Genomic DNA, 13262 nt, shown 5'->3' on the forward strand with positions numbered 1-13262 from the left:
GAGCGGCTGCTTTGTGTGTGCCTGTGGGTGTGTGTGTTTGTCTCTTGGTTTGTCTCTTGGTGTGTGAACCTTCTGCAGTACATTCACTGCCAAAGCACACGGAAATGTATCCGGTAGTATATACATGCCGTTTAGTCGTATGTGTATTTTGCAAGATTATAGCCATACAGTTGTCTTCAGTGAGGGTTGCTTCATTTGCAAATTCATTAGTACAGGCCTGATGCCTGGTCGGCCGGCTTGCTAAAGTGTCTCTGTGGGTAACCATAGTTACTGCCTCACCGCAGTCATCATCATGTCAGCCATGTGTTGATTTTCTTTATGAAGTAGTAGAGTGAAGAGGCGTTGTTGTGTTTATTCATCCTATAAGGGCTGGTTCAACATGTTCCAGCTGGAGATTTATAAAAGGCTCATAGACTGCTATCGTACAGACAAAGCAGTGAAGTCACCTCAGTGTGTCCTTATTCACACCGATTCCCTGATTCCCTGCGGGCCTCATTATGGCACGTCTCACTAATGGTCCTTTTCAGACTTTTCATGCATACGTATATGTGTGTTTGTGTGTGTGTGTGTGTGTGTGTGTGTGTGTGTGTGTGTGTGTGTGTGTGTATGTGTGTGTGTGTGTGTGTGTGTGTGTGTGTGTGTGTGTGTGAGAGAGAGAGAGAGTGAGAGAGAGAAACAGAGAGCGAGAGCGAGTTGATGCAGTTGATGTTCGTTTTGCATGTCCTTGTGTTGTGCGGGTATATGTGGTAGGTGTGTAACATTTGCATAGTCCTCCTGTGACAACATGTCTCAATTTGCATTGGCGGGGCCCTGCACGTGTGTGTGTGTGTGTGTGTGTGTGTGTGTGTGTGTGTGTGTGTGTGTGTGTGTGTGTGTGTGTGTGTGTGTGTGTGTGTGTGTGTGTGTGTGTGTGTGTGTGTGTGTGTGTGTGTGTGTTGAACTCCGGACTCAGGTTAAATTGTCAACTCTTGACAATTGTCGACTCCTCTGGTAACAGCAGCTTGTGAGTGGGGAAACAAACAGATGCTGCCTCACAGCAACACAAACACTGGTGTTCCGATCCTTTGAATTTAGTTGACTTAATGTAAGTACTTTCTAACATGCAACCTCCCTTCCTTCATTGCTTCCTCTTTAAAGTTTGATTTGGAGGCTAATTCAAAAAGTCCATATCACTTCACCAGTATTATTTTCAGTGATAACATTTTTAGAACAAAAGAAAATTAGGGCAACAGTAATAAACAAATCCAAGCTCGGAGAAATCTCACAGCTACAGTATATCCTAGTTTTTCTGCTGTGTATGCTTTAGCCACCGCTGCCTCCCCCCCCCCCCCCTTTGTATCAGCTGTGGCCATGTTTCACTAGCAGCTTTAACTCTAAAAGCACAGAGCTAAGATCTGAATCAATTGCCCTTCAAGAAAAACCAAAGCAATCTCGCAACAGACCAATATCAACACTCAGTAAAAGTGTGTGTCAGCCCTTTAAACATAAAATAACCTTTAACATGTTCCACACGAACACAGGCACTCAATAATACAGTAATTCTGCATATTCACATTAAAGTCTGAGCAGCACCTATACATATCCACCCGCCAACATCCTGATGCACGAGCACATACCTGCCAAAGCCATGTTTTTTTTTTTTTTTTTTGATGAATGTCAGATGAAGTCTCAGGGAATGGTTCAGCGCAGAGATTCTTAGTAGAGATCACCAGTGGGAGATTATGGCTGTTTGTAATCCACTGCCAGAAATCTCAGCAGCAGAGTTTGGGGATTTCTCTCCCCCACCCCCTGTTTAATCAAAAAAACTGATTCCACTCATTCTTCTTCCCAGAAATAAAGTCTGCATTGGAGGCTGTTTTCAATCTGTCTAGGCCAGTTCAGCCTTTTGTATTATGAGTAAACACGATAAGTGCATTATGTAAAAATGGTTTCTCTGTCTTGATTTTGCGGACATGGAGATCATAAACTACTCCAAGTCGGTCAGTTATAAAATAATAGTTTTGGGAAATATTATTCGCTATAAACAATTAAATTAAACTGATAGCACTCTAACACACATAACTAATTTTTCTTTTTCTTTTTGTTTTACAGATGAAACTAATAAGATATACATTGTAAAGTAGTAGGCTTTAGAGGTGCTGTACTTTTTTTAAACACTCAGACAGAAGCAAGCTTGCTGTTTGTGTCTTCTCCCAGTATTTATGCTAAACTAAGCTAAACACTTGCTGGCTGTAGCTTCATATTTAGCGCACAGCCATGGGAGTGGCTTCTTATTTGACTCCAAGCAAGGAAGTGAACAGGTCAGGTGTATGTTCTCCGTATGCTCCCTATATTTTTAAGTTATATCAAACAGTGCTATGCATTTAGTAGATGATGATTGTTTTCCTCTGTGATGTGTCCTTTCTCTTGTATCCTTTTCTGCTACAATGTATCTGTCAAGTCTATGCATAACTTGACCCCATTGTGCCCCCCCTTGCCCTTTGTCCCACTACCCTGCTTCTGCTTTCATCAAGTGCTTCTGATATTGTCCTGCCACGTTCCATTGATGCAAGTGCCTGTGCCTGTGCCTGTGCCTATCGTGTTTTTGTCCTTTGCTGCTGCATGTAGTGTTCTATGTATTTGTGTTTACGTGCTATGCCACGAGAAAGTTGGTGAATGAGCCAAGAGCCGACATCCTGCCAAACCCAGCAAGATGTCCAAAGATGTAATATGTTTCAAGAACAGTGCACGGCCATGCCCAAATATTCTCATTAGATTGCACTATGGGCCTCTCTTCAGGATGAAGTTAGCTTATCTTATAATAACAGCTCCGTCTCCCATTTAAAGCTGTTACCATAGCCCCTCCCCCCCCCCCCCCCCCCCCACACACACACACACACACATACACCCACTGCAGCCCCTGGTAATGCGAGCCCAGACCTAATACCGGGGAATAATTCCTGCATAATTTTGGAGTCGGTTTTAGCTAACGGCTAATGGTGTTAGTCATGCTTGAGTAATCCTGAATTAGCACTAGTTGGGAGTTCAATAGCAGGCCTGCGCGGATATAAAAGATAAGCGCGGGGCAAGCTAAGTGCTAATTTGTGCAGACTTTCTGTGACGTTTTTGTGCTGCTCCTTTGGACCTGGGCACCGTCAGGGCAGGGGCCAGATACAGGACTGTAATTGCTGTTGATGCATAATATCCTTTCATGAGCATTCATTTTCGCACCCCCTTCTGCCCAAATTGGAGTACGGTCCTGAAATGCGAGCCTTGCTGTAGAGTATACCATTAGTTTTTCACTCTGCAGTGGGCGATGAAAGAGAGTGATGAGGTTCAAAGGGAGATGGCTTGGTGCTGATGTTTACCGCGCACAAGGTCAAGACTCATCTTGCGTCTTATTTTATACTATACCAGTCAGCATTCCAGTCAATAGGTCACTGCGATGGAGAGAAGAAAGATGAGTGGGGGACGGAAAGGACCAAGAGACGAAGGGGGCTCAGAACTGTGTCAGCATATGTGAGGGTGATTCCTCAAATAGGCCATAGCCTGGGGAGTGATGGACTGAAGATTCACTCAGGGGAATGTGCACATACAACACACACGCACACACACACACACACACACGCACACACACACACACACACACACACACACACACACACACACACACACACATTATATTGATACAGAAATAGTTTATTCTTCAGGAGAGCAGTGGTATGAAAAACTTTAAATGAGGATGCACCCTGCCACATGGGAGCCTGGGTTTGAAATTGAACCCTACAGTAAAATTAGAGGGGCCGAGATGCATACCTCAGCGGTTATAAAATACCCAGGAGTCATTGCTGGAGCGTTTCTGTCTCATTCTCAGTCCCTCTCTCTCCAGTTCTGTTTTGTATCCTTTCGATTGCGATGCCATTTACTCAATGTGCATTTTCCTCAACACTTTTCTTTCCTTGTTTTTCTCACCTGCGTCCTCTACACTCAAATACATTCCCCCGAGAGAAAGAGAATCGGCCGCACAGACTTGCCAAACTATCTCTACACTTTTCACACAATCCGTTTTGTCAGAAGTAATGAAGAACACACCAAGGATCTCACCGGGCCTTAGTTATATCCAATATCAGCTTTCAAACAGAGCTTCAGTCCAAGAAAAATTGCTTCAAAGTCCTTTGTTCCTTTCTACACCTTGTCCAAATTTCTACAAACGGGTTTTTGTGTGTGTGTGTGTGTGTGTGTGTGTGTGTGTGTGTGTGTGTGATATTTGCATTGAATCCAGCAGGAGCATTCATGGATTCAAATACCATTGATTTGCTTGGACTCTTCCCAAGCACTCAACCAGACAGGAGTACCTGCAGAGCCCAAAACTAGAAAATGAACAGGTGTTGCTTTATATTCAGTGGCAGATCGGCCCCAAGTAGGGAAGCTGCAGACAGTCTGACGAATAAAACCTTTCTACAAGGGCATTTGTTAGCTTGCATATTGTTATTTCTTTCTCTAGCATATATCAGTGATTCTTGAGAAGTGGGACAAAACAGGTGCAATGTTGAAAAAATACAAACCCTATGTTTAGGCAAATTAAATTACATGTATGTATCCAACATATACTAAGCTACTGAGCTAAGCTTTGACACAACCTCCTAGCTTTTGTTTTTTTACCGTCATTGGCCTATCACCACCGTCAGATGTCAACTCCGTCAGATTTCATGTCTGGCAGTGTTGACATATTTAACGTTTATTAAACATATGGAATTGATCTAGTAGCCATTTGTTTTTTCTGTTGATGTTAGGTGCTAGTATGAATGAACTACTTCAGGAAAATAAAATTATCAAAACATTTCAAATAACTTCTTCAGTAATTGTAAGTCGGTGTTGACATATCATGGTTGTGACACAGGACTTTCAAGATTCGGAATGTAAAATATTCTAAAACTACAACACTTATCAGAGCCTTTTTGACTCTAATATACTCTGCAGAGGTAGAATTTGACAAGAGGTCCTTCAAAGTGACAGCTGCCCCTTATTTCGCCTGATTTTATTACATTTTACATAATGAAATGTCTGACAGTGTTGACTTACAGTGAAGTTGTCCCACCACTTACAATCCTTATAAAACATGAATCTGTTGTAGAAAAACAGTTTTTATTGATATGAGAGATTATTTAGTGTTGCTTTTGATGAAAAAAGCTCTTTTTAATCATTAAAGTACATTTTTAATAGGTTTTATTGCATACTGTATGAAAGATTGAAACCTTCTCTGAGGACACACTGTTTTGGACGTCGTGAGAAGATAACAAGTGTCATATATTTGAAATAATAATGATACAATTAAATTGAAGGGGATAATTCTGCTCCAGACATTCTATTCTTAATCCCTAATAACATCTACAATTTTTTATATTTTTAGTTTTAAACATAACAGCAGTAACATATGGAAGACAGCCTTTTGTCCCGGTTCTCAAGAATCACTGATATTTATTGTTGTTTACGCACATATTTTTGCATTGAATCTGTGATTGACAAGGAAATGCCTAACATAATTTGACGTAAACTCTTTGTACGTAGGCTCAGCAAGCCACTCACTGGCAGTCCTGAGTGGCAGAAAAAGTTAGCCAATAGCTTTGAACAAAATGGAGCATTCAGCAGCTAGAGAGTCAGATATTTGCCTGTTGAGCTAAATGAAGAGTCGATGTTGGTGTGTGTACACAAACATTACTCCAAAGGAATGTTGATCTCTATCTTTGCTCCCAATATCAAGTTGTTAAGGAGATAATATGTCAATGTTGTGTTTACAGATTCTTGTGATGCCTCCCCCCCCCCCAAGTGGACAAGAAATAGATGATTGCGAGTTTAACAGTCAGTGCATGGTGGAATGCGTCTGTGAGGGTCGCTAGTTTAATTAAAACATGTCTAAGATTTACCCTATGCCAGGGAAGAAAACCAACCAACCCTTACATCTCTGTTCTCCACATGCCCATGTTTTCTCGCCTTTGCTTTTGCTCTCCTCATGTCCGAGTTCTCTGTCACACTCCCATCATTCTCTGCCTGTCACCTCCCGCGACCAGACATCCTGTCTGTGAGCAGTCTGCATTGCGTCCTGTGTCTGCCCGTGACTTTATGCCCACTCCACCAAAAGGGAACTGTTAAGATCCATAGGATGTGTCGTGGGGGCGTGCTTGCATACATTTATGTCACATCCATACCTCCTTTTGCTTGGCTACACATTTCACACGTTTCAGAAATAGATGCATGTATGTCCTTGTGGCAGCATGTGTGGCAAGTGGGTTTCTACAGTATACACGTCAGTGGTGTGATGCAACTGGAAATTCTTTCATCTCATTTTTTAACAGTGAAGTGATCTTAAACCTCCTACAAGGAACGTTGAAATGTTATGAACAAGTCTTATTTTTCCTCTGATGATCATAAATGACGTGGAACAGCAAACCAGACCATCAGAGAAAGAAAATCTATTTTTATATCCTTTTTATTAATGCCTTTGCTTTAATACTATGATATTAGATTAGATCGCCCGGAAACTTAGACCAAAAGGTTAACGGCAAGCAGACCAGAACATCCTTTGTTTCCCGAACGTTACTAAATCAAAATTGACTTTGCTTTACCATCGTCATATGACCATTATTAGTCGCTTCCTAAATAAATGCACGCACCGCCATCACAAGCTCGCAAAGGTCTTAAGGACGGCAGGCGCTGGTGTCGTTAAAAATACTACCGCTTTAGTCCAAAGAGACCAATAGAATCGTCATAAGTTCCTCGCAGTAGCCACTTTAAGTAAGACTATAAATTGACACAAATTCCTACATTTTTGTAATTCATGGCAAAAAGCAAAGCATGTTGTGTTACAGTATATGGCCCAGACTACTGTGTGTGACTGTTTGAAATGTCTTAAAAAAGATTTAATTTCTGCAGCTGGTCAGTGGTTTTCAGAGGCCGTGTCGCCTGTTAACACAGCCTGAGCGTTGTCCTCTTATTTATGGAGAGGAAATGACCCGTCTCTCCCGCCAGCATATGGCTCCTCATGCATTTTAATATCGGCACTGTTCCCCTACCCATCAAAAAAAAACAGGACAGGCCAGAGTCCAAGGACAGAGAAGTTGGTCTGGAATGGAGACATCTGTCCATTGGGGTCAACTCGAACATAGAAAGACAAGAGGGAGGGAGGAAAAGAGTTAGGATGGTGGGATGAAGGGATGCAGTGTCAATAGACTAATGAAGAAGGATCGTAAAAAAAAGCAGAAGCATTGATTGAGGGAGATGGATGAGTAGGAGTTTGGCAAGGCACAGCTGTCAATACTTAGAGTGGACAGCCCATCTGGATAGTTGCATTTGCACGTTGCAATGTCATGCATTGTATAAGGGGTTCCACTCACAGTAAGTCACCACAGTAAGAATGTGATCCACTGGTTTTACTCGCACTGTTGCATAATACTATACTTATGGTTCTCTCTTGCATCTTCACGAGCATGTTAACGTGTGCAGTATCTTTTCAGGGGAGTTTCCAAGAGATTTGTTCAGCAGGTCAGGTCCCCTCCCGGCCTCGGTCTGTCTTACCCTGGTACGCTCTCATTATACCGCTCACTGCTAATGCTAAACTCACATTGATCCCAAAACGTATTGCTCTTCTGCCTTTGGTTTGGCGAGCATCAGGATGGGATGGTTATTGGTGATACAAGGTTTTTATTCTAATACTTTTGAGTTCTTGTTTTCATAGTGTCAAATTTTTCTTTTCTTCCTTTGTATGTCACCTTCTGAAGTGATTACTTTAGGGTTCCCACAGGCCTTTAAAAAAGCGTTGAAATTTTGTGAAATTGCTGGTTGTATCTTTTTATTTATTAATCGAATAATTGACTTTATACTTTCTAAGTTGTTTAAAAGTATTTTTTTTCTGCATCTGATGGGCCTTCACTACAGCACCTGTTGTTTACATATGATACGACTCGATACGATACGTTTCGATACGATTCGATACGAGGATCATATATGTGTTTATGTGTAATCATTTAGTGCAGGGCTCCAGACTGGATTAAGGTCTTGCTTGGATATGGCTGCGCTCCATTTTGGGAAAAAAAATCAAGATTTGAGATAGACGCACCAGGGGTTGTGTTATGTCATTCCCAAGAGGGACAGACTGAGCGATGGATCTCAAAGATGAGGAGGAGGGAGAGGGAGGGATGGAGGGTTAGTGAGGGGGAAAAGAGAGAAAGAGAGGGAAGCTGTCCTGTCAATCATTATGATGAAAGACATAGACCCATGAGTTATTATGTTGAAATAAATAGAAAATGTGTTTGTGTATATTTCTATATATTTATCCACCACATATCCTTCAGCCATGGTTTTTAGTTTTTTTATGCATTTGCCTCTGACTTATCTCTACTATTGTCTCTGTTTTTTTTTCTTTTTTCTTCAGAACGGCCCATGCAAGGACAAAAAGCGAGGCTGCTGAGCAGGCTGCCATCTCGGCCGTGCATGACTCTGAAATCGCCAGGGCTGTTGCTAGGGAGCTCTCCCCCAACTTCTACCAACCAGGTAACCTTTAACAACAAACGTTAATGTGCAAACACACGTCTGATATTCTAAAGCATGTTCCTAGTGGCAAAGTGTGGGCCTCACGGAGACTTAGCAGGGATGTCCCTTGTGTCTCTAGATACTTTCCCACAGTCTGATTAAGAAACCGTTGGACTGCAGGTCCACTGTGGGGGTCATTTAGTTTAGATGTGTTTATTGCACGTGATGAAATGCAATACATGGACTTGGACAAGACAACGTTGCTTTTTTTTCAATCATCGATCAATTTTGAGATTTTGGGCTGTTAAGCTTCCGTAATATGTCTTATTTTATACTAGTATAAATAAACGGTCCAAAATCCACATTTAGGTGTTTATCTTACAAAACCTTGTCTGTTTGCATCTTTGTATTTCTCCTATACAAAAATCTTTTAAAGCCATTATCTGTAAGTATATTTAGATTTATAAGATTAAAAAGGGCTGTATCCAAAATCTGTTTTCACTTGCAGTGTCCGGCCTTAAGTGGCTACGTTTGCATGAACCTTTTGGTAGCTAAACATGCAAGCAAGGTTTTAAGGCTTACAGACATTTGAGACATGGCCTGACTAACGTGCAGATGAAGTTGCAGTCCTTGACTGCCAAACAGGCCTGGAGGGGTTTCCCCCTACAGTGGGACATTTACCTAGCCATGCTATTCTTAAATCCCCAACCACCACCACCACTATACCTTTTTTTTAGCTACAAAATCCTGAAACAACCGATCCGTCCTTGCAAGCTATGTTTATATCATTTAGACGTTGGGTAAATAGTAGGAGGTTGGCTACTTTATATGAATAATTCAGTTTTAGAATTGTTCACACACCCTGTGTCTGAGTCAGAAATGATTTTGTTCTGGATGCACAAAAGCGTATGGTTTTGGATTTCAGGACTGTAATCGAAGACTAGAGATATTGAGGATGACTTATAACATAACAATGGAAGACTGTGTATGTGCTTAGACAACAGCAGAGACAGCTTAAAGCAGGTTACTGTATTCTGGAAGGAAGCCCCGTCTTTGCTCTCAAAGGGCCTATTGTAACTGCTCGGAAAGACTTGCTCAAATTTGCAGCCATAAAATCTGCCAAAGAGTGTAAAAAAGCGCATTAATTTTCTGTTATTTTAGTAGTGTTCCTTCATATCAAAGATGTGCTTTAGTGGAGCCTGGGGAGTGTCTTAGAGGTACAGTATGTGAGTGGCGGTCAAGGAAACAAATTCCTTCTAATACCAATCGGTTCTCATCTTTCCTCTTGCCTGGGGCGTTTATAAGGCACACTGCCATAGTACACAGCAGCTCACAGCGTAGGGTTGCGACTCAACTCTGTTTAGTTCATTTACAAGGTAAGCTGAGTTTAACAAGGCAATATAAAACTACATAAATAGTGAGGGGTAGAGGTATCCTTTTCTGTCAAAGACCTTGTGATGCAGTCGTCCAATCAAAACTTAGTTTCTATAGAAGCATTACCTCAGGCAAGCATCCATATACTGACCTGATAAGCCTGTAATTCATTTCAAATAGTTCTTTAGCTATAATATAGATGCATATGCAAAAGTTGTTATAAATTTTCTAGAAAATCCAGAAGGGCTAGGTCAAACCATATATACTTTTTTTGTTTATTTATAGTGTAAGATCTATACTCGCCTCCTCCACTGTGGGCAATATTTATAGGCCTATGAGCTAGCCGACCTTGGGCCCTTGCCAAAAGGCACCACAAAATAGTGGGTGACAAATAGATTGACAATGGGACCCATTCAAGCATGTCCCTCTGCTAAGCCACAGAAATGGCAAGGCCCGGGCCAGAGACATCCCGCGGCGTGTTTGTGTTGTGGAAAACGGCGGTCATGCTTGGCAGGCCGGTTGATCTCCAGGTTCACAACTCCGTGGGGAGAGTGTCCTTGCCTTAAAAGTCAGATCAGCTCGAAAGAGAGAAAGTGGCCGATGTCATGATGATAATGTGCAGCGCAAGGTGACATCCGAGCCCCACAGTTACGTATGTGGTTATGTCAAGCCCAGGCCAATGCCTGACAGGCACCTGCAAAATGGCCCGACATCTCTTTTTAACCATATGTGGATTTCATTTGAAAAGAAGACTTGTTCTTGTCTAATAGCAGTTAGGGGAATCCAGAGCGGCCTAATTTTGTTTTGTTGCTGCTTCACGGTTTGTCTATATCATGTGTGAGTATAAACAGTTTCCCCTATTTACAGCTTACTGGACAAAGAGTCAACCATGTTGTGAAGATCAACGAAGAATTGCACTGTGTACTTAATATAGCAAGTGGGTGACAATAAACTTGTCTATCCTGATGTTTCAGTCGCTCAATCGCTGTATGTGACACAAGAAAGAACTTTGACTTTCCCGAACTTACTTCCTCAATGTCTTCCTCTATAGCAGAAATTTTCTCATTTACCCCCCCCCCCGCCCCGACCAGCTTCTAATAACTCCTCTAGGGTAACAACCAAGGGTCCAAAGCCCCTTGTTGTTTGTAATTGACATTTCAGACTCATAGCAGATTATCACTCAGATTGGGAGTGTGTACTTCAAAAGGGAAGATAGGGTCACAGGGAACAGGACCCTGACCTTTATGATTGGTTCACATACAGCACCCTGGAGGGGGAGCAGCGCGTTAGCTGGGCATGGCCCACGTTGTGACGTTAATTGGGCTATCTTTGGTGCTCGCCGGGGTCTGATGGAGACATAGCTGAAATCCTTATGCACTGAGAGGAGCTCAGTCCCACACACACACCCCTCTCAAGGGCTGACGCAGTGCAGCTGTCCCTTCCTTCAGCCCGTCACTTTGGCTGAGGACAGGTTGGGGTTGGGGGGGCCGAGCTGGGATCCCACTCCGCCCTGTTTGACCCAGTCAAAGTACACTTGGACCAGGTGGAACTATAAAAGCCTGGACCTGTCAGGGCTGAACAAGCGGACATGAGCAGGTGCTGCTTTATATTCGTGGCAGCAGGTTTTCGTGGAGACAAGACAGTAGTTCGGCTGAAGTTTAAAGTTATGCCAAAACTTCTTGTGTCTTTCAAGGATACAGCATATAAATTTGTTTTAAGATAAACCATAATCCATGATTCTTTTCCAAATAAATTTCAAAAGCTGTTTTTTTTATGTGTAAGATTTGTGGACATGTTATCTAATCCTTAGGTAATGTTAAGCAGATGGGTCATTGCACTCATTTGATTATACATTACTGTGTCAGCCCTTTATGAAAGAGGTTTGAGGCAAACTTCCAAGAAAAATGTTTGATAAATGGTGCCCTTTCCCAAATATGCAGATGTATCCTGACCTGTTTCTAGTCCAAATATGGCTCTGCCATACATCAATCAAATGCCATGTTCAACACGTGGCCTTCCATGTTCTGCTTTGCGTGCTGGCACTTACTAACAAAGCACAGGAAGACCGTGATTACACGCAACGAGTAGCCACAGACAATGTGGTATACTTATATTTGCATGTGCTTGTGCAAATGTAAGCGTGCATGTGTGTGTGTGTGTGTGTGTGTGTGTGTGTGTGTGTGTGTGTGTGTGTGTGTAGCGGAAGTAATCTGGCCAAACAATGACAGCTCCTCTTGCCCATCTGCCACTGTGAGTAGGAGGAAGAAAGAGAAAACGCTACAAACTGAGTCATGAGTCGTTAATGCATTTGTCATAGAGAACATGTCGAGGTAAAAACAAAAACAGAATAGACTTATACTTAAACATTTTTATATATATCTAGAATGTGTGGAAAATAAAATGTTATCAAATGCCACCATTAACAAAGTGCAAAATACAAGAAAATGCAAATGCGACCATTTTGAGGACATATTATTGTAATTGACATATAGACACAATGAATCATGTTAGCAGCAAACAATTTGAAATGTATATTTCTGTCCCAGTTGACTGTTTAGTGCATTTGACAAGGGTGTAAAGGCAAGGCAGCTACCAGGACCTGTCATCCTGCATAAGACAACAATAACCTCGAGATTTTAAACTAATGTCCACTTATGGATCTTCCGTTGAATCCAGTATCCACAATCCACACTGGCCAGTTGGCAACAGATGTACAACCATGCATGAACACACATACTGGATCTTGCCTCGTGCCACCGCTGTGCGTCTCATATTAAGGTCAGTAGGGGTTAGGATGGGTCTTAAACAGTCGATCCGTTGCATTTTGTGTGAGTGCACAGTTGTGTGTGTGTGTGTGTGTGTGGTGTATCAGCGCGTGTGTTTTGCTGAGAGAGCACTGGAGCAGAAAATGTGCTGCGGATTAACATGAACAGAACTGGCAACCGCGGCTTAAACAAAAGCTTGTAGTCTAATTTCCTCGAAGAGAGAATGATACACATCCAAGTTGAGCTTTTCTTGAAAGAAATTAAAAAATTCTTGATTTGCACACATCTTACATTTGAACAAAAGATTCTCCAAAAGAAGTTTAATCATCCATTATCTTCATTTGTGCTTATTTGTGCTGAGTAGTTTTGCTCTTGACTAATACCATGGCCTATTTTAAAGGGTCCTCTTTGGAGGAGGGCTGCAGACTCTAGTTGATCAATGTTCAGTTGAAAGAAACACCTCGGCCATTTGGGTAATTGAGTCTCAGTACATGCAGCTGACCTGGCAAAATTCCTTGGTTGAGTGAGTGTGCCCAATAAATCTTCACTTGCTCGTCACAACAACATCTACACATGCTAAAATATCCACAAAACAAGCACAAGTAGTGAGATTGAATT

General features: G+C 42.0%; 1 protein-coding gene across 1 annotated transcript in view; it reads left to right on the forward strand.

Moving 5' to 3' along the window:
• jph1a (junctophilin 1a) overlaps nucleotides 1–13262 on the forward strand; it is a 33254-nt gene that overhangs the window by 13838 nt on the left and 6154 nt on the right. Inside the window, exon 4 of the mRNA XM_080049846.1 lies at nucleotides 8408–8526. Within this exon, the coding sequence (XP_079905972.1) occupies nucleotides 8408–8526 (119 nt within the window). The remainder of the gene's footprint in view (nucleotides 1–8407; nucleotides 8527–13262) is intronic.

Source organism: Ammodytes marinus (assembly GCF_949987685.1).
Source record: "Ammodytes marinus genome assembly, chromosome: 21".
In the NCBI taxonomy this organism is placed as follows: domain Eukaryota; kingdom Metazoa; phylum Chordata; class Actinopteri; order Uranoscopiformes; family Ammodytidae; genus Ammodytes; species Ammodytes marinus.